Source organism: Ceratosolen solmsi, unplaced genomic scaffold, assembly GCF_000503995.2.
Source record: "Ceratosolen solmsi marchali unplaced genomic scaffold, CerSol_1.0 scaffold47, whole genome shotgun sequence".
Lineage (NCBI taxonomy): Eukaryota > Metazoa > Arthropoda > Insecta > Hymenoptera > Agaonidae > Ceratosolen > Ceratosolen solmsi.
This window is the reverse complement of record NW_011948419.1, coordinates 10053554-10075197: the sequence shown is the minus strand read 5'-3', so window position 1 is coordinate 10075197 and position 21644 is coordinate 10053554. Positions and strand designations below refer to the sequence as shown.

Genomic DNA, 21644 nt, shown 5'->3' with positions numbered 1-21644 from the left:
TGGTTGAGGTTATGAATGCAATGCTGTGTGTTGCTTAATTTCATAAGCTGCCGAACTTGAACTAAGGTGAGGGTTGCTAAAAATGGGACGCCCCTTTTCCGGGCGCGAAACTTGACGACGTGTACTGGAATTTATTCCGCACTGTCGTTTTTAGAGGAGCTTCCTCGTCCTTAGTGCTTGTCGATGTAATACTCTGAATCTTAATATATATGTAATTATTGTAGTAAATACTACTTACGAAGACTAATCATTGACTCGTCTCTGGACTCTGATATGCAGATTGTCGTCGCTCCTTTTGAACATGTAACTACGGTTCTTGAACTGCGTTAATGGACATACGATGTATGTCGTCGTTCCTCCAGGGCTTGTAACTACTGTTCCCGTAACAGTTTTAATGAACTTTCACTAAAACTTAACTGAGTATGAAATGTCTCAAGGGTATACTATATTGAGAGAGTATTACTAAAAGAGAGATTTCAAGAGTATACTAAGAGCGAAATATCAAGAGTATACTACTAAGTAAGAGATATCATAAGAGAGACACTTCAAGAGAGTAAATCACGAGAATACTACTAAGAGAAAAACTATCAAGAGTAAAATATCAAGAGAGTTAAATATCACGAGAGTTAAGTATGAAGAGTGATGAGTATTTAAAATAGTACTTAAATACATTTTCTGACTATGAATTTGACTTAAACCTCTTCCCTTATTTTCTGTCCAATCAGAGACTTCTCCCTTATAGTTCGAGGGCAGTGCCTGTTGTGGCTTCGGAGTTAATTAAGGGCCTAGTCGTCTCTTGGTCTTCATGACATGCAGACCTCTCATTGCTGCTGCCGCATGCAACAGTATGTAGGCAGCGGAAGGGGGGCATCGCTGACGCATCTGGTGACAGCATTACAACTTGTTGACAGCGGGAAGGGGAAGGAAGGTCCGCTTACAGTAATGCTTGAACTAGTTACCAAGCGAAACGAAAATGCAGATGTCTAACTATGGGTTTTCCCCGTGTTTATAGTATTATTTTTCCAGATGTTTTATGACACTAGTGCTTGATAATTTCGAGCAAGGAAATTTTGAAATCTTAATACAAATTTTACGATGTTACTTGCTAGATGTTTTATTGCAGTGACAAAAAAATGTAAAAGGTCTCGCATTCTCGAACAAAATGCAACTGCATCACTGTGAGTGAACATATAGTTTCAATAATTTTCTTGCCACAGAGTGTGTATTATACATAGCTAATCCTTGTAAGATCAGAAAACTGTCTGCCTGACATCATTACGAAGATTGTCGTGATGGTGGACTGTTCTTCACAGGTCAGGTCAATGCAACTGCATCGTTGCGAGCAAACACATATTTTCCCCATACTCTCCTATAAGGAGTAAATTCAACCCATCAATAGGGTAATTGTCAATAAACCATAAAAAAACATTTCAAACGAAGTATGAAGACACTGCATATCTGTACAACTATTTCCCTTATCTCCTTCCTCACCCATCCGCCAAGCGGGTGGAAAATTAAAATGAACTATCGAATAATATAATATAATATATAGTACTATAACTGGTATAGAATATTCTCAATATATCCGTATATTTAAATATACACAATTATAATAATAAAGTTTTCGATAAATAACAAATTGAAAATGATAATTAAAAATAGATCCTTTATCTTTAATAGCAAATCCATATTAAAACTTTGTAGTATAACTATGAATTATGAAATATTAAAATATTGAGCGTATATTATACATTATACATATATTGTTTACAATAAATTATTATATTATACATAAATTATTAAACTATATTACTCTAATCTATTATTAATTGTTATTAGCTTATTTCATTTAACTGAATTGAAGATTAATCAATTGTATTAAATTAAAAAATTGTAAATATGAATATATAGTTAGATAAATGGAAAAAGGTATTTCCATATAATTAATTTTCTTTAAGTTTTATTAATTCATTTTATTAATCTTTTTGTATATGAATTTATAAGTCTTCTAATCAACATTTATTTACAAGTATTCGATGCTATTTAAATCATTTTAAGTTTCATCCTTTAAAAAAATTTATTTTTACCACTAATTATAGAATATAATACTAAAATGCTTCAAGAAAAACACTTACGATCATAGCCTTTAAACGAAAAATAGAATTTATAGACGTAATTAGTGATCGAATTTTTTATTTTCAGCTACACAATGTGTATAAAATAAAAAAATATTTTATTACCTAAAATATTTTTTTAAAAAATGTAGAATTAATTGTCAATAATTTTAATATTTTTTAATATACTTAATTGAATACAAAAATTTTTATTTCCAATTTTTACTTCAAAAATTAGTTCGATATTGATTATTAAATACGAGTGAAAATTAATATAAAATTCTTTTTCCAGATCTAATCTTTTTTAGATTATTTTTAAGATTTTATAGTTTTAAATTTTAATATCTTTTTTAATTTATCTAAAATCATTTTTGAAACATAAAACAAATTTTATCTACAATTTCAATATTTTAATCGTTATATTAATTTTTACGTTATTGTTATATTAAAATTACTATAAAATTTTTTTAATAATTTTTACTCAAATTAATTTGAAATTGCTGTTTCATAATATATTATAATTATGTTTGATTTTAAAGGAGTTTTAAATAAATTACATTACCAATATATTGCATTTTATCAGCCGTCATACACTATGTCTTACATATCGTTATATGTAGAATTATAATGAAAAGAAGTTCAAGTCACTTTTTTAGTTTTTTCAATTAAAAGATAATTTATTTTAATATTGAATAGCGATAAATTTATAATTAGCACTTCTATATCTAAATATATGTAAATCACATATAATTAGTGTTGAATAATAGGCATTATGTTAATAAACTATGACTAAATATGATATATAATAAGCAGTAAAATTAAATTTGAAAACCTTATCTACAAATAAATGCAATTAATCAGTACTAGTTAGTGATGATTAATGATATAAGAACTCAACTTTTAATGCGAAGTTCTGAAAAAAGACAAGATATAAAACAAATATGAAACGGAATTAAATATTAAAAATTAATAATAATGTGATAACTCAAAAATATACTTACAGGGACTATAAAATTGAAAATCAATTTTCGGCTGAGGTGAAAAATACAGTCATTCAAAATAGTATATACAACAATTAAGTAAAAAATATTATAATTTTAATTATAATCATAATAAACTTTATAAAATACTTTACCAGTTCTGTGCTTGTATCTTGTCCAATTGATATTCTTCCGTTTAATATTTGCTCTATACCAGTGCTTGTTTCAATAAATGTAGATGTTGCACGTTGTGCAGGCTCTTGTACATCTAAAGTAAGTTCATTTGAATCATTATTAGAATTATTAGCTGCTATACGATTCGATACTCCATTAGGTGATTTTGTTGCATCCAATAGGACTTTCAAAGATGCGATTGCGTGTAATTGAGTTGCTTTTTCATCTATTTTACCTAATATTAGAATATAAAAACATTGTATAAAGAGATGCATTTGAATGATTTTGACTACTTTTACCAAATATTTAAAAGATATAATTAAAGTATTTAAATAATGAAATCAAAAACACATATTGTTTTTAACATAAAATTAAAAATTGTTATCTTTAGGGGATAATTAAGTTATTTAAAATTTAGAAAATGATTTTAACAAATTAATTAAAATGACAATTAAAATTGATAATTGAATAGAAAAATCGATAAAATAAAATGCTTTATATTTCTTTCATCGAGTTGACTGTACTACACATATTCTTTTTCTTTTAAAAACATTGAATTTTGATAAATAAAACTAATAACCTTATCTAGCATTAGCAATAGTAAAAATCGCGTCAAATAAACTACCTTTATTATTAAAGTATTTGTTAAGTTATTCTATTTTATTTAGTATTTTTGAAGATCAAAAATAAATATAAATGTTCAATAAAAAGAAAAACTTGGTAATATTTTGATTATTCCGCTTAACTTAAGTTTATTTACTGTTAACATGTTGTTGGAAATAAAATATTACAAATCAAAGCTAAAATCAATAAGTTCTCTATGAATTAATATATATTTGAGTTCAATTCTTGAATTTCACAGTTATACAAACTAACTTATTTTAATATGTGTATGAAATAAGGAGACGCAATTAGTATATTTTGAAGTTTAACTTGATATTCATTGTAAACTTACTTTGTATGAAATATATAAAAAAAAACTTATTTCAAATAATAATTTAGATATTTCAAAATCTAAACATTCTTTTTCACAGTTTCAATATAAACAAAATCTATAATTATATAATCTATAAACAAAATGATATGAACGATTTGGGTAAAAATTCTATTTATCGTGTGAAACAAACAAAGCATACTGTTCAAGAATGTAAGAAAACTCCCAGCTCATTAAACACCTGGAAAAATCGAGATAAGAGTTCCGAAAAAGGTAACTCTCGGCTACGCTAGTTATAACATTCAAACACGCACCTCGGATTAACTAAATCTAAACAATTCAGCACAACTTCGAATATCTTAAGAAAATAAACTTCATAAACACATCTGGCGAGAACAAGGCTCCAAGTGTCCAGCACAACAAGTCATAAAACTAATGCTACGAGACATTTGACACGGCCTCGCCATAAAGCATCTATCGACGACAAATTATATAACATCTGGCGTACACAAATCATAAAATTAGCTTGAAAAACACAAGCCAGATGGTACATTCAAAAACAATGCTACACCTAACCTTCACAACACTGACCGATCGCAACGCGGATGATTATAAGAAATGCATGCAACAATACTAGGATGGAGAGGGAAAAGCGCGGCATCAAGACCCCCCATCATGGAAGGGAGTTGAGCAAGACCCGCTCTCATTGGAACCTACATCTTGGAAAGACTCACGGGTGGGAGACCCCACCACTCGAAAAGCGCCGTGATTAGAATTACCATAAACTAAAGAAGAATTTTGATTGGGCACACTTATAAGACTAAATCTCATTGGTAACGGCATGATCGACAAGACAGTTTTGATTGGCGACACCAAAAGAGAGGGAATTCTCACCGACCAACGCGTGGTCGAGAGAAGGCTTTAAAAAAGGCAACGTCGGCATGGCACAATCACTTATCTTATCTTATCTAACAGAAAAAGAACAAGTCGATAAAACGCAAGGTCCAAGATTAATCTATTCAACACAAGTACTAGATAATCAAATCATACACTCGCAGCAGTGTAATACAAAAAAGGGAATCGAGAACTACGTACATTAGTCCGCACAGTATACACAATCAAACTACAAGGAGCCCTACGAGGCAACACAAAGAATAAGACAAACATAGCTATACACAACGTGCAGACTCACGAGGTAACGTTCCATTCCAAATTAATTCTTAACTATATCAAGCTATACACGCCAATCTGCAGATATGTAAAGCTATCTGCAAAACATAATACAAGCAATGCAAGCGACGCCACGTGCTCATATACAAGGAAGCGCGGGGGTTTACGACCTCGCTCTTCTGTGTGTATTATTCTATCTACACGTGTGTTACATATAGAGGACCAGCAAGGCATCAACTTCTTCCTGTGTATGCGACGTACGTGATAGCTGAGTGGCAATAAATATACAAATCAAGAAAAGCCAAAAAAATCAATTATAAAAATAAAACTAATTATAATTCAACTAGTGCAATCATAAATAAAACAACTAAATAACAAAACTACTCTTTATTGAATACATGTACTATCTTGTCCACTAGCCTGCAATCCTCCTATCAACATCGGGAGCTCACATCTAATCTTAGTTACTTGGCCCTCCTCGCCCGGTACACTATTTTTAAACACATACATATTTATCACTTCTTAGAAGGTCTTATACATTGTTTTAAAAAGTTATAAATATATAGAAACTTTAGAATAATAAGTTTTTTCATTAATATATCAAAAATACTTTTGATTTACTTTAGAAAATAGCTAATATTAATCTATAAACTGAAAAAGTTCATTTTTTTCATAAACTACAATTCGCGTATTAATTCAAATACAACAAATAAATCTTTGAACATACCAGCATAAATTGAATTTAGGCATATTCTTAAAATACATTTTTTAACAGTCAGTTAAAACAACTTCGAATTTTTAATATTATATTAACAAATATTTTAAAAATAATAAAATTAAGGATAATTTGTTGTAAAAATGTTTAAAGTGCCAAAATTAAATATTTACATATATTATTAGTGTATGAGTATTTTACATTACATAAGTATAGTCAAAATTATTGAAAAATAATATATATTTTAAAATTATAAATAATTTTTTAAATAAGTAAATGCTTCATTTAACTAAAATTTTATTACAATTTTTCTTATATACTTTTTATATTAAATTCTTTATCATTAGAAAAACATATAAATAATTTTTAATATTCGACTAGACCATATAATACATAAAATTATATATAAAATAATATGTAAATATACATTTTTATATAAATATACCGTTACATGACTGACCGTCGTGAAGAGGATCGATAGTATGAATCATTAGTTGCAATAAACCATGTCTAAATTTAGCTTGACTTTTTCTGAACTCTATAACGCCAATAGTATGCGACGTTTCTCGGACCACAGTACTATTGCATCTACTATTGTTACTTCTGTCGCTATGCTCGTATACTTCAAGAATAGGAACACTATTACTATGGGGTTCATTGGCAATATTTCCAATAACATTTTCACTGTTAGTAATATATGGATGATGCTGAAACAAGTAGAATTATCAAATTTTTTTCAATCCATAATTATTAAAAATATTATTATAATCATACTTCATATAGCTGTTAATTTAAATAATATAGATATTCATCACCACGTAACGAGTTTTAAATTTTATATTTAAAGTTTAATTTCATTAAGATTAATTTCAAAACGTTATTATCTTATTATAATTAACTGCCCTATCTTATATGTCGAGAAACTAATTGGAAATCGTGCAAGTGAAAGTACTTTATATCAATCACCATATTTAAAAACAACTGCGATCATTTTCAATTTAAGAGGGATAGAAGATAAGTACCTCTCATTTTATTAATGACTCTTGGTTATTTTGCAGTGAATTACTTTTGACGATATTTTCATCATTTTTATTGCCACAGCAGATTCTACATGAAACAAAATTTTGTAATTTCATTTAATTTTCATTACATTTATATTATGACTAATTAAGACAAGATTATTTTCGTTATATTTAAATTGAATTCTAAATTGTGTTTATAAATTTTACGATTAAAATAGAAGCTGAATTGGTTCGTAGATAAACTATCTAAATTATGTTTAATATTTTAATAGTGTTAATTTTTAATACAGAAGATAAATTATTCAACTTGAATGGAGAAATAAAAAATACTTTTGACTCTAAAGTATTTTTTTATAGAATACGTTGAATTTTTAAAATAACGAAAATGAAACGTTTTTTAATTATCCTTGTTATTTTCTGAATAAAAATTTGAACTAATACACATTTTTACAAACCATTTGCATTATTACATAAAACAAAATATATTAGATTATATTTTTAAGTTACAGATGAGGTATTTTGATATATAATACAATATAAAGTATATTTTCTTAGTTTCTTTACCAATAATTTATTTATTTGTTTATTACATTATTACATTATTTTACAACCGAAGATAACGGATTACCGATATATGGACTCTGTGTACATCAGAGATCTGTTGTACATTTTTATTGAATAGTTTTCCACAACAGACTCAGCGTATCGTTTATAATAAAAAATAGCATAAAAGATTGTTATTTTCTTTTTTACAAAGTCTTTGCTATTATTTTTTAAAAGATATTGTCAATATTACAAGCTCAGAATATACATATTTGAATTTGCTTTATTTTCTTTTCTTTGTTGATAATAATATTTATCTCTTATTGTATAATTAAATTCGAATGCAGATAATCACCATTGGAAAATGTAAATCAGTGAAAGATCCTAATATTTTTTATATATTTGTTATTATTAAAAGGTTATTATTAAATTATTAAAGGGGTATTTTCAATAAATTTATCACTTTTTCTAAATAAAAATTATGTATAATTATTAAACCCAAATTTTTTATTGATTAATGAAAAAATAGAAATATTAAAATAAAAGGAATACTAAAAATTTTAGTAAAAAACGAAACTTTTATTTTATGTAGATTTTTAATATAAAAAATATTTTATTTTCTAATTATTTTTATTTTACTTTGTCAAGGTTGTGAATATTTTAATTACTAAATTTTCACTGTAAATCTTATTAATATTAGAAATCAGAAAAGGTTTTGAAAATTAATTTCAACAAAAAAAGTCTATAGAAAAGCTAAAAGTATTTTGAAAATCCTCGTTCACTAATGTATTGGATTTTATTGAATTTATAAAATGAAAACTGCATTCTAGATACAAGTTTTTACTAATTTCCTATAGTTCATTGTACAATTTTAATCGAAATATTTATACCATTAAAATATCTTATCAAATTTTGAAAAAATATACTTGATCTTTCGCCTAATTAAAATTAAAAAAATTTGATAATGTCTTAAAAATATTGAAAAACATACTTTAATAAAAATTAATTAAAGTGTTCCAAAAATAAAGAAATTGATAAGATTTTATATTCCGATTAGGATATAAACCTTAGGTATAAAAAGTATGATTATTTATATTACCGATATTTATATCAATTTATGCAAATCTCCTGAATGAGTATTATATATTTTTTAATATGATGCGAAAAGATTAAATACATTTGTAAGATTATAAAAATAAAAATCTGTTTTTGTTATTAAAAATTATTTTATGTGAAAGTATTTCAACACAAAGTTAAGAATAAAAAATTAATTATTACAATATTTTAAAAGTTTTTGCTTTTGAAAAAAAATTATAAAAATTGTAACATACAAAATTATTAATTTTTTTTATAAATAAATATAGAGAAATTATAATGCAACAACTTTGTTCTTATAAAATTTAAATAATTATATTTCATGTTAACTTTATCAAAAACTGTTTAATGCACAGATACGTTACTTATTTAAAAAATCCAGTTTAATATATTTTAAGTACATTAAAATAATGATTTCATTTTAAAAACGATTATTGTGCGAATATCGAATTGATTTAATTTTTATTATTTGTATGTCTATGCCATGTAAAAGTAATAATTTATATTGAAAATTATATTATAAAAAAATAGAAAATTATACTAAAAAAATGGAAATTCAAAGAAAATAAATTGTTTTTAAATTTTAATTTCATTTACTACACTTGTTTTGAATTCCAGTCAACCAGTGATCGAAGAACCAGGTTGGTTGGATTAGTCTATGACCATTAGTTGCCTGGTGGGATGAAGAAATGCGGGTAAGTGGAAGGGATAGTGCATTTATTCAATAATTACATATATTTGTTTATCGTGCTGTTTATTATCTTATATTTTAGAAAATACACAATAATAAAGATTCTAAGTTCGTGTTGAGAATCAGTGAGATCTTGCAGTTCGATGGTAGCTGCCACGTGGCGTTAGCGTGCACTACATGCAGAGGTAGGAGGTCGTAAATTTTCGGATCCTCTTGATGTAGTATGCTTGGTGGTAAATTATTGCACTGGAAAGTAAGAGGTCGTAAATCTCTGGCAATTCTTCATATAGTGCCACGTGATAGGAACATGTTGAGGTCTCCTTACTGGAGAGTTTGGTTGGCTGCACATGGTATCTTATTTCCGTATTAGAAGGGCCTTGTTGGCCTTTTGTTAGTACTCACAGAGATGCAGTTGCCTTGACTAATCTTGTGATGAGTGTTTAGAAATTGCGCTTCTTGTAGTCGCGTACGTTCGTGTAATGCAGTCAGCATTCTTATCTGCTTTCAATTACTGCGTACTTGTAAATTGAACGTGCATTGATTATAATGGCTTCACTGTATTAACGTAACTGAGTAACTAGCTTATAGCTGTAAAGTCTGACTGAGCGATGTAAGTATAATGAGCTCCTACAAACCTGATGAATACGCACAAGAAACTGAAGGCTTGTTCGCGCCATGGCGTCTTCACTGAGAGAGCGAGGCAGATCGCGTGCTTTAAATATCTGCGCGGCAGCTTACTTAGCTGGCAACAATGCATAGATGTTGCTATGCCGAAAGTCTTGCATGACGTCAGATACTAAAACTCTAGAACTTTCGACAACTCCAGGAAAGCACAGCTTTAGAAGGTTGGAGTATTAAAACTGACGTTGCTATGCAAAAAGTATTGTAGGACTCTCGAAAATAAGGCTTAGAATATTCGAGAATTCGCGGGATCAATGTTTACAAACACGAGAGTTACAAGGCTTATACTTTTCCGATTTTCAAAATCTTGGTGAATCCTCCAATGCCGAACAACACTAAAGAACAAAAACTAAACAGTACAGATTGAATTTCAATAATGTATTACATATAAAATTAGTAACGTATGTATTGCCATGGACTTTGAACATATATATTTTACAATTCTTATCATGGTTAAAAAAAATAAAGAATTTTAAATATGTGAGAGAAATAATAAAACACTAATGAATTGAATTCAAGATTTATTTTGTTATACTTATTTCATTCTACATATTTGAAACTTTTATTCGTTTCTTTCAACGATTTTAGAGATAGTCTTTGACAAGATAAAAAAGGAAGCAAAAACGTAAATATATAATAACCATTAATAATAAGTAATCTGTTGTATAGATAATGTTATCCGTATATATTTCTTTCTTAATTCATTAGCCAATTAAATATTGAAATGTTAGAACAATTCAATAGAATTCTATATTCTTATATATCTTATTCTTATATAACGATGCCATTTATTATATTAAAACGTCCATAATATATTCTGTAATAAGATATTGAAAAGGATTTTCTTATTATTGATATTGACATTTGTACAAAATGTATTCGCCGTTCCGGCTTGTTTTACCAAGGCCGGTTCGAAGGATACAAATTGATGCCGTTGACAACTCAGAGACCACGGGTGTTGTGTGGTAGCGATGAAAGATCAGAAATGGAAGGGATATTATAATAATACAATATAAATATGGCTGATGTATATGCTGTTTATTCTGTTATTTATTGATGACAAGGTTAACTAGTCTTACTATTATTAATTATGAAAATAATTCTTGTGGTGCATTAATGTACTCTCATCTATGAAGCGTGAGGGTTGAATTTAATCGCAGAATGGCGCAAAGTTTAATTCGTCGACACTTGCGCTGTTTGTTGCGTAAGTTCATAAGCGTCCGAACTTGAACTAAGGTGAGGGTTTGCCGACAAGACGCCCTTTAGCAGGCGCGAACTTGGCGACGCGTACTGGAATCTATTCCGCACTGTTGCTCTGGGGAGAGCTTCTTCGTCCTTAGTTGCTTGTCGATGACATAATTTCTGACTCTCAGAGTATGTAATTATTGTAGTAATATTACTACTTACGAAGACTAATCGTTGACTCGTCTCCGGACTCTGATATGCGGATTGTCGTCGTTCCTCTAGGACGTGTAAGCACTGTTTCCTTGACAGCGTTAATGGACTTCCACTTGACACTTATTTGAATAAGAACTATATCGAGAGTGATGAATATTGAAAAATACGCCCCTTAAATACATTTGCTGACCATGAACATCACTTGAACCCCTTCCCTTATTTTTCGTCCAATCAGAGACTTCTCCCTTGCAGAGCGCTGGCAGCGCCTCTTGTGGCTTGATAGTTAATTAAGGGCCTAGTCGTCTCTTGGTCTTCATGGCAAGAAGAGCTCTCGTTGTTGCTGACACATCTGGCGACAGCATGACAACTTGTAGTCAGTAGAAAGGGGGGGGGTGTAGGTCCGCTCGCACATAATCCTTGAAGAATTACCGAGCGGAGCGAATTCGTACATATGCCTAACTGAGTGGGTTTTTCCGTGTTTATTGTATTGTTTTTCCAGATGTTTAAGACACTATTGCTAGGTAGTTGTGAACAAGAAAGTTTTTGAAATCTGAACACAAATTTTATGATGTTGTTTTGCCAGATATTATATTGCATTGAAAAAAGGTCTCGCAATCTCCAACAACATTTTTAAAGATAATTATTGAATGAGATATTTCTATGAATATCTGACCAATAATATTTTAATGTAAATGAAAATAATGTTTCTCTGTAAAATTGTAAAAATTCGCAAAAAAACTTGTCAGCTATCTATATGATATAGGTACATTTCGGTTAAGTATAAGCAACAAATGTTAAAAATGATCAAAATGATGTTATAAATGTTAATAAATTAATAATAGAATAATAATAATTGTTTGGAATTCCAGCCACCAGAATGGTGGTTTTTTTTCTATGTTCAAAATGATCGATTTTTAATTAAATTATTATATACTAAATTTTTAGAGACATCACTTTCTTCATATAATTCGTTAATAGTGTATGATATTATGCCAAATCTTTTCCAGAATTATTCTTTTCATTATAGCTCAAAATAAGGATAAGTTTGCTTTGATTATTACATAACTATTCATCTGCTATCGTGCCTGAGACCAATGGCTCTGTCTATCAAAAAATTATATATATTATTAAATTTGATTATTATAAGATCTTGAATATATGATATTTCTGTCCGTTTACAAAGTACTCTAAACGCTATTACCATCATTGTGTATGAGAGTAACGAAGTACTATTCTTTCGTTTATTAGACACTTGGTCATGTGGAATGCAATGAAAATTTATCAATGATATACCAAATATTGCATGACAACTTGTACATTTTCAAAATAAAATATATTGAATAATTTAACATTAAAATTGAAATAAAATTGGTATTAACTTCATTACACACTGAAACTTTATTATTGTTAAGTTAATTGTTTTTATTTAGATAATAAAATTCTAATATTAAATCATTTTAAAAAAATTTTCTATAATATTTCAAAACTGTATATAAAGAAACTAAAAAGAATACAGATCTAAAATTGAATTGTATGTTTAATTATTTTGTCTTAATAAAATTAAAATAATATTCTTTGAGAAAATAATTATATTAATTTAGGCACTTTCTAAATAGTTTTTATATTATGTGTTATTTTATAAATTTCGCAAATAAACTTAATTACTCATATATTTACTTCAAACTTTAATAATTATTGATGGAAGAAATATTTTAACTATTACTGTCATTTTTCTTAAACTGTAATATTTGGGATATATTCATGTTTACTGTACATCTTCATACATTCTCATATAATTTTATTTGAAAATAAAACTATTATTATTATTAAATAATGGAAATCTAATTATCATACATATTTAAAAATCAAAAAAAAAATTTCTACGAAAATGAAAACACATAGTGTTCGAAACTGTTGTTTTCCTGGCTCGAACTGCCAATGTTTCGAGAGCTTATATTTGCTGCCCAAACTAGCACATGCTTGGGAAGGAGTTACGTGGAAGGGCTGTAGAAATACAGCGTGTTCTTCGATAAATATGGTTTATTCTATTATATTTACAATTACATTATTTATGTGTTGGATGTATCCTACGTTTAATTACACAGATACGATTGCTTACAGCAATATATACTAAATTTATGTTGCAGATTTTGTGAATATAATAATTTTATTCCCACATTTAGTAATTAATTTTTTAATTAAATTCTAATCCTAACGTTCCATACCATATGTATATTATACTTGAAATTTAAAAAAATTTATGATCGTACTAAAGATTATTTTTTTATTAAAAAACACGCATTTACAATTTAATTATAATTTATTGTAATTTATATTAAATATTTATTTGATTTATTTCAAAAACTGATAACTTACATGAATTAAATATATTTAAGGATATATCATTTTATGGAAATTAAAATTGAAAATAATCCATAAAATTAATTATATATAATTTTTTATTATGTTTCTGAAAAACTTATATAATTTTTTTCAAATATTTGTATGTATTATTGTTCAGGATTGCCACACCCAACAAAAACAATAATTTATTTAAATCATTATAATTCCCAAAATCAGAAGAATTCGCTACGAAAATTCTCGGTAAACGTTAAAGCCTTTGCCTAATAAAGCCTTATATCTTATCCGCATAGCAACAAAAAAAGATTCTCGAGTCGAGTAAAGCTTTTTTTCCGAGAATTTGGCAGATTTTCCCAAAATTATAAACACGAAATCTACGCAACCATATATAAGGAGAAACTTACGTCGAAACAAATTAATCTTGTTAAGTAAGTCAAAGTGAAATAGTGCAAATCACAACAATTAAAAGTTATACACGTCTGTCTACGGAAATCCGTGCAAGGTATACTTATTTGTTTACATTATTTATCTATTGCTGGCTAGCTATCGGTGCGCCCTCCGCAACTTGATTCTAGTCAGACCGCATTGGGGGCGACGACATAGTTTGTCATCACCAGCAAACTATTCATCATCTTTTATTATCATTTCGTCATTGCGCCAACATTATCAGTTAGCCTTCTATTGCTTGATTCTTATCTTTCAGACGGCAGAAGAGGGTCCGAATCTATTCGATGTTCCCCACAATCCATACTGCTAATAGTACATACAGACCAGTCTTGCCTTGCACACCCGAACGAGGCTGTACAGTTATTGCCAACTGGTAAATTCACGATGAGCTCAACAATTCACACAACGACCGGTAACAATAACAACCTATGAAACATAACCATAAATAAAAGTCACTACAATCAATTGTGTTCACACTGAATTGATGCATTAGCCTCTCAGTCGTCCTCCCCTTCTCCACCATTAAACCAGTGGTACGGTCGAATCCAACCACCTTGGTCTTCAGACCGTTCTGGTGGCTGGAATTCCAAACAATTATTATTATTCTATTATTAATTTATTATTAATTCACTAATTATATTTCATTTGTTGTTAATGTTCAATTGAAATGTTTATATCTTAATGTAAAAGAAATAATAATTGTTCTTGTCCTAATTTACTTTGTCTAATTCTTGTCTTAATGTATTTTGTCAATTTATTTTTACTGATTAAATTGTACTTATTAAATTACACTTATATAATTATATTTTTAACGTTTGAACAATATTTCGTTGATATATTTAGTATAAAAATTTATTATTTTAAACAAAAGCAATTAAAATTTATTGAATTTAATTAAATTTAAAAAATTATAAATATGCTAATAACATACTATTTAAATAATTTAGTAAATAAGTTTATTAAATAAAAATATAGATTTGTGCATAAATGCTTCGAGTTTCTTGGTACGTTATAGTAAAGTATGATAATGTTACAATAAAATTTATTGCATATGTTTTTTATAAATCTATATAAATTCAAGGAACTATTCATATAACGTAAGTGAAAAAAAATCAAGCAAACATTAGTCTATTGTGAAACATACAATAGAATAAGCACGTGCATCATATAATAAAAATAAGAATTTTATAATAATCGGTCATTTTAATGTAACTTTAGAAACATACATTTAGTATAGATTTCATATAATTGTATATTCGTTGGAACTTTTGTTATATACGTAAATAAAAAATATGAAATGAAACTCATAATTAAAAAATGAGCTTTATTTTAAATTGTCTAAATTATATTCTTTCTTATAAAAATTAAAATAAGAATTGTTTTTTATATTGTACTACTTAAAGAGATAGAAAATTCAGGAGAAAAGCGTACAGCTTACTCTATTAGTATTATTTTTTAAATACACAATTTGATATTTAACTATATAATATATCTATATATTTTTAGATAGTAATAAATATATGTCTTAAATGTTATTTTAAATTTAACTATTTCTATGGATATAAAAATAGTGAAAATGTTTATATTTATATATATATTTAATATTTTAATATATCAACGGTCAAAATACAATTCTTACCGTCGGCATTAGTTGATCAGTAGATCTTACTCTTGTTACCTTATCAGGATAAAGGGCTTTTTTAACAAGTTTTTCCATTGGTCGATTCCACTTCATAAAGCTAACGTATGCCAGATAAAATCCAAAAAGTACTAGTGCTTCATACCAATATATATAGTTATCTCTAAAAAAATATATTAAAGTAAGTAAACTTATACTGTAAAAAGCACAATCACGAAAAAGTGGCCACCAAGTGAGGGTTAATACTGTTTTTGAACAAATGGCACACATTCCAATAACAAAAAGGATATTGAAAACTGCGGAACCAACAATAGTACCTATCCCTACGTCATCAAATGATACAAACACACCAATTATCGATGTAAAAAGTTCAGGAGCAGAACCGCCAGCAGCCATAAATGTAGCCCCAGCAACGTCATCCGCAATATCTAGCTTTTCTATGATTACATCTAAAGATGGCACAAAAAATTCATCGCAAACAATCGCTAATGCAACAAACATATATATTACGCCAAGTATGTGTAAAATAACAGCACCATGGCGTCGTTCTTGTAAGCTAAACAAATCAATTGGAAATAAAGGTGTTTTTTCATCTAGAACGCTAAGTCCAACTTTATTATGATGGTGGTGATGTAAACTTACGTTATAACCATCTAAATGTATAGAATAATTTTGATTTAATATTCTGATTGTATCTATTAATGTAATAATATTTGATTCATGTACAATAGAATAATTGTTTTTGGTGCCGTTTTCATTATTATTAAATTGATAGAATGCAGAATGAGCGGATGTTTGATTATGTCCCATAATGAACGATGATTTTGTTATAAATATTACAATTAAAATTGTCAATAGCATGGATAACTTCTTATTCTGTTTATAGTCAGCACACATAGTTAGAATTTAGATTTATAAATACGAGTAAATTGAGCACAAGTTTTATAAGAAATTTATTTATTTTAAATTTCCGTAATTCAAAATATTATAAAAATATTAAAATTTAACCAGTGATACATATTAGTATTTTAATTTATACCGATTTTTCAAATGCTGTCAGCTAATAGATTATAATTTGTATTATTATTTATATCATCAATGTTTAAAATTTTAATCTTTTAAAAATATGAATCATATAAAAGAGCTTCAAAATTATAAAGATAATTTTTAATTATTTAAATAATCAGTTATCAGTCAATGAATTTAATTTTTATTTTAATATACCCCATCTAAATATTAATCTCATATTATATAATGAAAATCAATCGATTGTGGTACTGTATTTATAAATTATTATTCAATATAATTAAAAATAAATGTTCTGAATGTTCCTATTTTTTTAGTTAATAAATTCCCGTGCACTTTCACTAATAACTATTCATTCTCTTAAATTTCAATTTCTTACTCGAACCTCTATATTGCTTCACTTCCCATTTCGCGCACAATATACACTTTTTATGGATGCTCACTGCTGTTACTATTTTACACTATTTTTCTCTTTTTTCTTCATTAAAATATTGCTTTACAGAGTACTTTTTTTTACTTTTGACATCTGCTGCCTTCCTTTAAATATGTAATTTAGTTTAATAAATAGCTCTTTTCATAAAACTAGAGAAGGGACAAATGTACGCATGCGTGCTTTCATTTAACTATCGCTCAATAGTAAATTTGTTACCAACTACTATAATAGAATCAATTTTTTATTTTATTGGAAAAAAAATTATATTAATATTGATTTTTATGGTAAAATATATTTTTCTAAACCATGAAAATACTCTAAACAATAATTTAATTATAATGAACTTTTATAATTTACAATTTATTTATAAGAAATTTGAAAAAATATGTATTACAAAATTGTTTCTATTATAAATGTAAACAATTGTGTGGAAATTTGAGAACGAAACCGAATTTTATATAAATTTTTAGTATATAAATTAGTGGTTTTAAATAAAATCGAATGCATTTCGTTATATTTTCTGTAATCAAGAAATTTCTTTATATACCGTAAATAATTTACTGGATGTGAATTAAAAAAAAAAGGTATTAATTTATTATTTAATTATTAAAAATTGTAATCCGTTTTAATACTTATTTAATTGCTAAATTGTACCACTTAAAAAAATTTCAATTTGAATTTAAAAACAAAATAAAATAAAGTAAACATATTAAAACAATTTAATATAATTCATATATTTTATATAATATAAATTGTTTGGAATTATAGGTAATTTTTTTTGTATATTTGGATGAAATAATTTTGTAATATATTTTTATGATTTATTTTTACTTAAAGTGATGATAGTAGTTTAAGACATTCATATTCAGTAATTAACTCATTAATCATCACTTTAAGTAAAAATAAATCATAAAAATTATATATATATATATAATTAAATAATATAGTTGATAATGTAAAATAAACAAAAATTGAAACAGAGTTTCGCTCGAATTAATTCGAAACGAAATATAGTTCAAATTTATTTCTATTTGATTCCTAAATTTTTTTAATTATAAATTTTCTAAATGTTTTAATTGTCTACATCAATATATTATATCAAATCCTCAAATATGTTATTGTTTTTTAGAAAATCTACTTACATAAACTCATATAATAGAGAATATATATTTAAACACTTTGTGTACGTATAAATACTAGCTGCTCTATTTGTTTTTTCTTCTTTATGTAGGACTTCATGATAATTAAAATTACCTAATAACGTATATAATGCAATATTATAAATGTATACCGTATATAAAATTAGACAGAATTTATGTGCATTTTAATACATTAATTTTATATTATTCAGTTATTCGGTTTATAAAACTTCTGCTCAACAAAAATTATAAACATTTTTTTAATAAGTTTATCTCCTTTAACCTATGATGTTATTTTCACAATAATATATGTCATTAATAAGTTTGTCACGATACACCTGTTTAATTAATAATCTTATATGTTGATAAATATTAGATGATATACAGTAAAATTATAATCCTTTTGAATAGAACAATCAAGAAATAAAATTGTACGCATAGGTATTGTTTCTAATTCATCCTATTTATTTTCAAAGTGAATTTATGAGAAAGTATTTACATTAAATAATTATCAAATATGGAACTAATGAAAATGAATTTAAGAAATCATAATTGAAAAATATATATAAAAAATATTTTAGGATCTTTAGGAACGATATTACTCTTGAATAAAGAAATAAAAAAATTTCAATAGTAACTATTACTGAACGTCTTTGCATTTAGTATAAAATTTATATTGTTTACATACTTTTTCAAAATATGATTTATTTATATAATAAATCCATTTTACGCTGTCATTTTCGGTCAATACACCATGACTTATTTTGAATTACTAAACTGATTTAGCGAAAAATGTCTTAGGGCTTAATTTTGTACATATGAGTTTTTTATTTATAAGATCAATGAATTATTGAAAAATAAAAATACATTGGGAAAAGGTGATCAATTTGTTATATATATATATTAAAATGGATAAGCATATATTTGTTATTGCTAAAAAATTATCATATTCAGAATCTTTATTATAGTCATTACTAATACATTCATTTTTTTATTTGTTAGATAGATCTAATAATTTTTCATATTTGTTACTAGAAATTACCCTATAACTTTGACATTAAAATTCTGAAAAATATAAATATATATTTATAAATTAATTTAAACAATCTAATAAAAATTTAGTTCTAATATTTAATATTATGCATTCATATTTTCAGTAGGATCAATAAGAAAATTTTTACATGTGTAGATAGTTTTTGCTAATATTGAGACTATTATAACATCTTTTAAAATTAGTAAATATTTGTATCGATACTACAAAATTTTTTAATGGAGCACTTGTTTTAAATACCTGTTTTTTTTTAGTATATTTGGAAAAAACATCAAGTCGGTAACAACCAAAAATAAAATTTAATTCAATTAAATTTGAAATTAGCCACAAACCATTCATTATTTCTATCTAAAATATTAGTTTAAGTCAAAAAACAAAAATTTACATAGATAGATTACATGAAAAAATTTAATAATGAACAATAACCATTAAATTTATACTTTATATTATTTAAAATCTTGTTTTTTTATTATTATTTACAATGTTCCAAAAAATTTTAAACTAATAGCTTACAAGATAATATATTAATGATTTGATGGATTGAAAATTTAGGATTTAGACCTCTAAAGATTTAGGAAGTCAACAAATTAATTATTTTAATTAGCCGTTAAACGATCCTATTAACAAACTTGACATATATATAAAATAGGTAATTAACTTATTTCATGATATTACAGCATTTAATTTTTAATTATAACGGCAACAGATCACGCATGAAAATTGGTATTTTGTGATATATTCATTACTTCATAAAATGACGTTACATATTTGAAATTATTATTTTTATCTGTGACCGTAACTTTATAACTAGCATTGCTAAATACAGAGAAAATTTTAATGCATAAAATTATATTTTTTTTGTTAAAGCAATAGGTTAAACTTCAAATAAAGATTTAAAATTGATATTATCATTCTAAACATGACAAGGAAAGTTTGCCCCTCTCTTAATTGCATCATATAGTGTTATAAGGTAAAATGGTTTTTAATATACCTGTCTCATACCCATATATATTACAATGATGCAGAAAATATAGTTAGTATAGAAAATATAGTATAATAGTATAGAATATAGTAGTATAATAGTATAGAAAATATAGTTAGTATAGATGTGTAGTAGTTTCACGTACGATCGTATAGATAAATTATTAAAATGCAAATATTTTTATAAAAGTAAAAATATATTAGTTAAAATATTAATTATTTTATTTAGTAAATTTAAGATTTGCATAGTACTAATAAAATCGTACTGTATTTAATATAAATATATTTCTAAGTATAATTAAAACTTATTCAATGAAAAATTAAAATATTCTAAAAAATATGATTGTCAATTGAACTTTCTACTTAAGATATATTAATTTCAAATATTGATTCAACAGCTTTCAATTGATGTGTTGACTTTTTAAATATGAAAAAATTACAAAATATTTTTAAATGTAATATCTTTATCAGTTTTTTTTTTTATTTAAAAAATAACTTTAAAACCATGAATTTTCTAAACATTTAACATACGTATTTTTATAAATTAAAATTAACAAAATGAAGAATTACAGTTGCAATTTTCAAACCAGAAAGCACTATAAAATTGAATTTAATAAATAAAATTTGTAAAGTATGATTAACTAACTCATTTTTAATATTTCAAAAAGTAAATATATTTAAAAAATCAATTTATACAGATTTATTTTTAGTATTAATAAGTTTTCCCACAAGCAAGCTGCTCACTAATTTAAATATCTTAAAAATTAAATATGTTAAATAATAATTAATAATTATACAAATAAACTAATTATAATTAAAATTGTGAATAAAACGTTAAATTTTTGCTTTAAATTATTAAATTACCTATATTTTACAATTATTATAATAGTTTTAGAGTATAATTAAATTTATTTTTACAATTAAATCCAATATTTTTTACTAATTTAATGTTAGTTATAAAACACTTTTTTAACTGTATAGGATTACAGTAAAACAAATATAAAAAATTAATTACTTATAGAAATTCTTTAATTAAACGACATTCGTTAT

General features: G+C 25.9%; 1 protein-coding gene across 1 annotated transcript in view; it reads right to left on the bottom strand.

Moving 5' to 3' along the window:
• Window positions 1-16983, bottom strand: part of Nckx30C (solute carrier family 24 member Nckx30C) — a 32532-nt gene extending 15549 nt beyond the window's left edge. The window contains exons 1-4 of the mRNA XM_011497855.1: window positions 16973-16983; window positions 15965-16676; window positions 6548-6794; window positions 3250-3503 (exon numbers count right to left, since the gene is read on the bottom strand). Of these exons, the coding sequence (XP_011496157.1) occupies window positions 3250-3503; window positions 6548-6794; window positions 15965-16676; window positions 16973-16983 (1224 nt within the window). The remainder of the gene's footprint in view (window positions 1-3249; window positions 3504-6547; window positions 6795-15964; window positions 16677-16972) is intronic.
• Between the last annotated feature and the right edge of the window lie 4661 nt (window positions 16984-21644).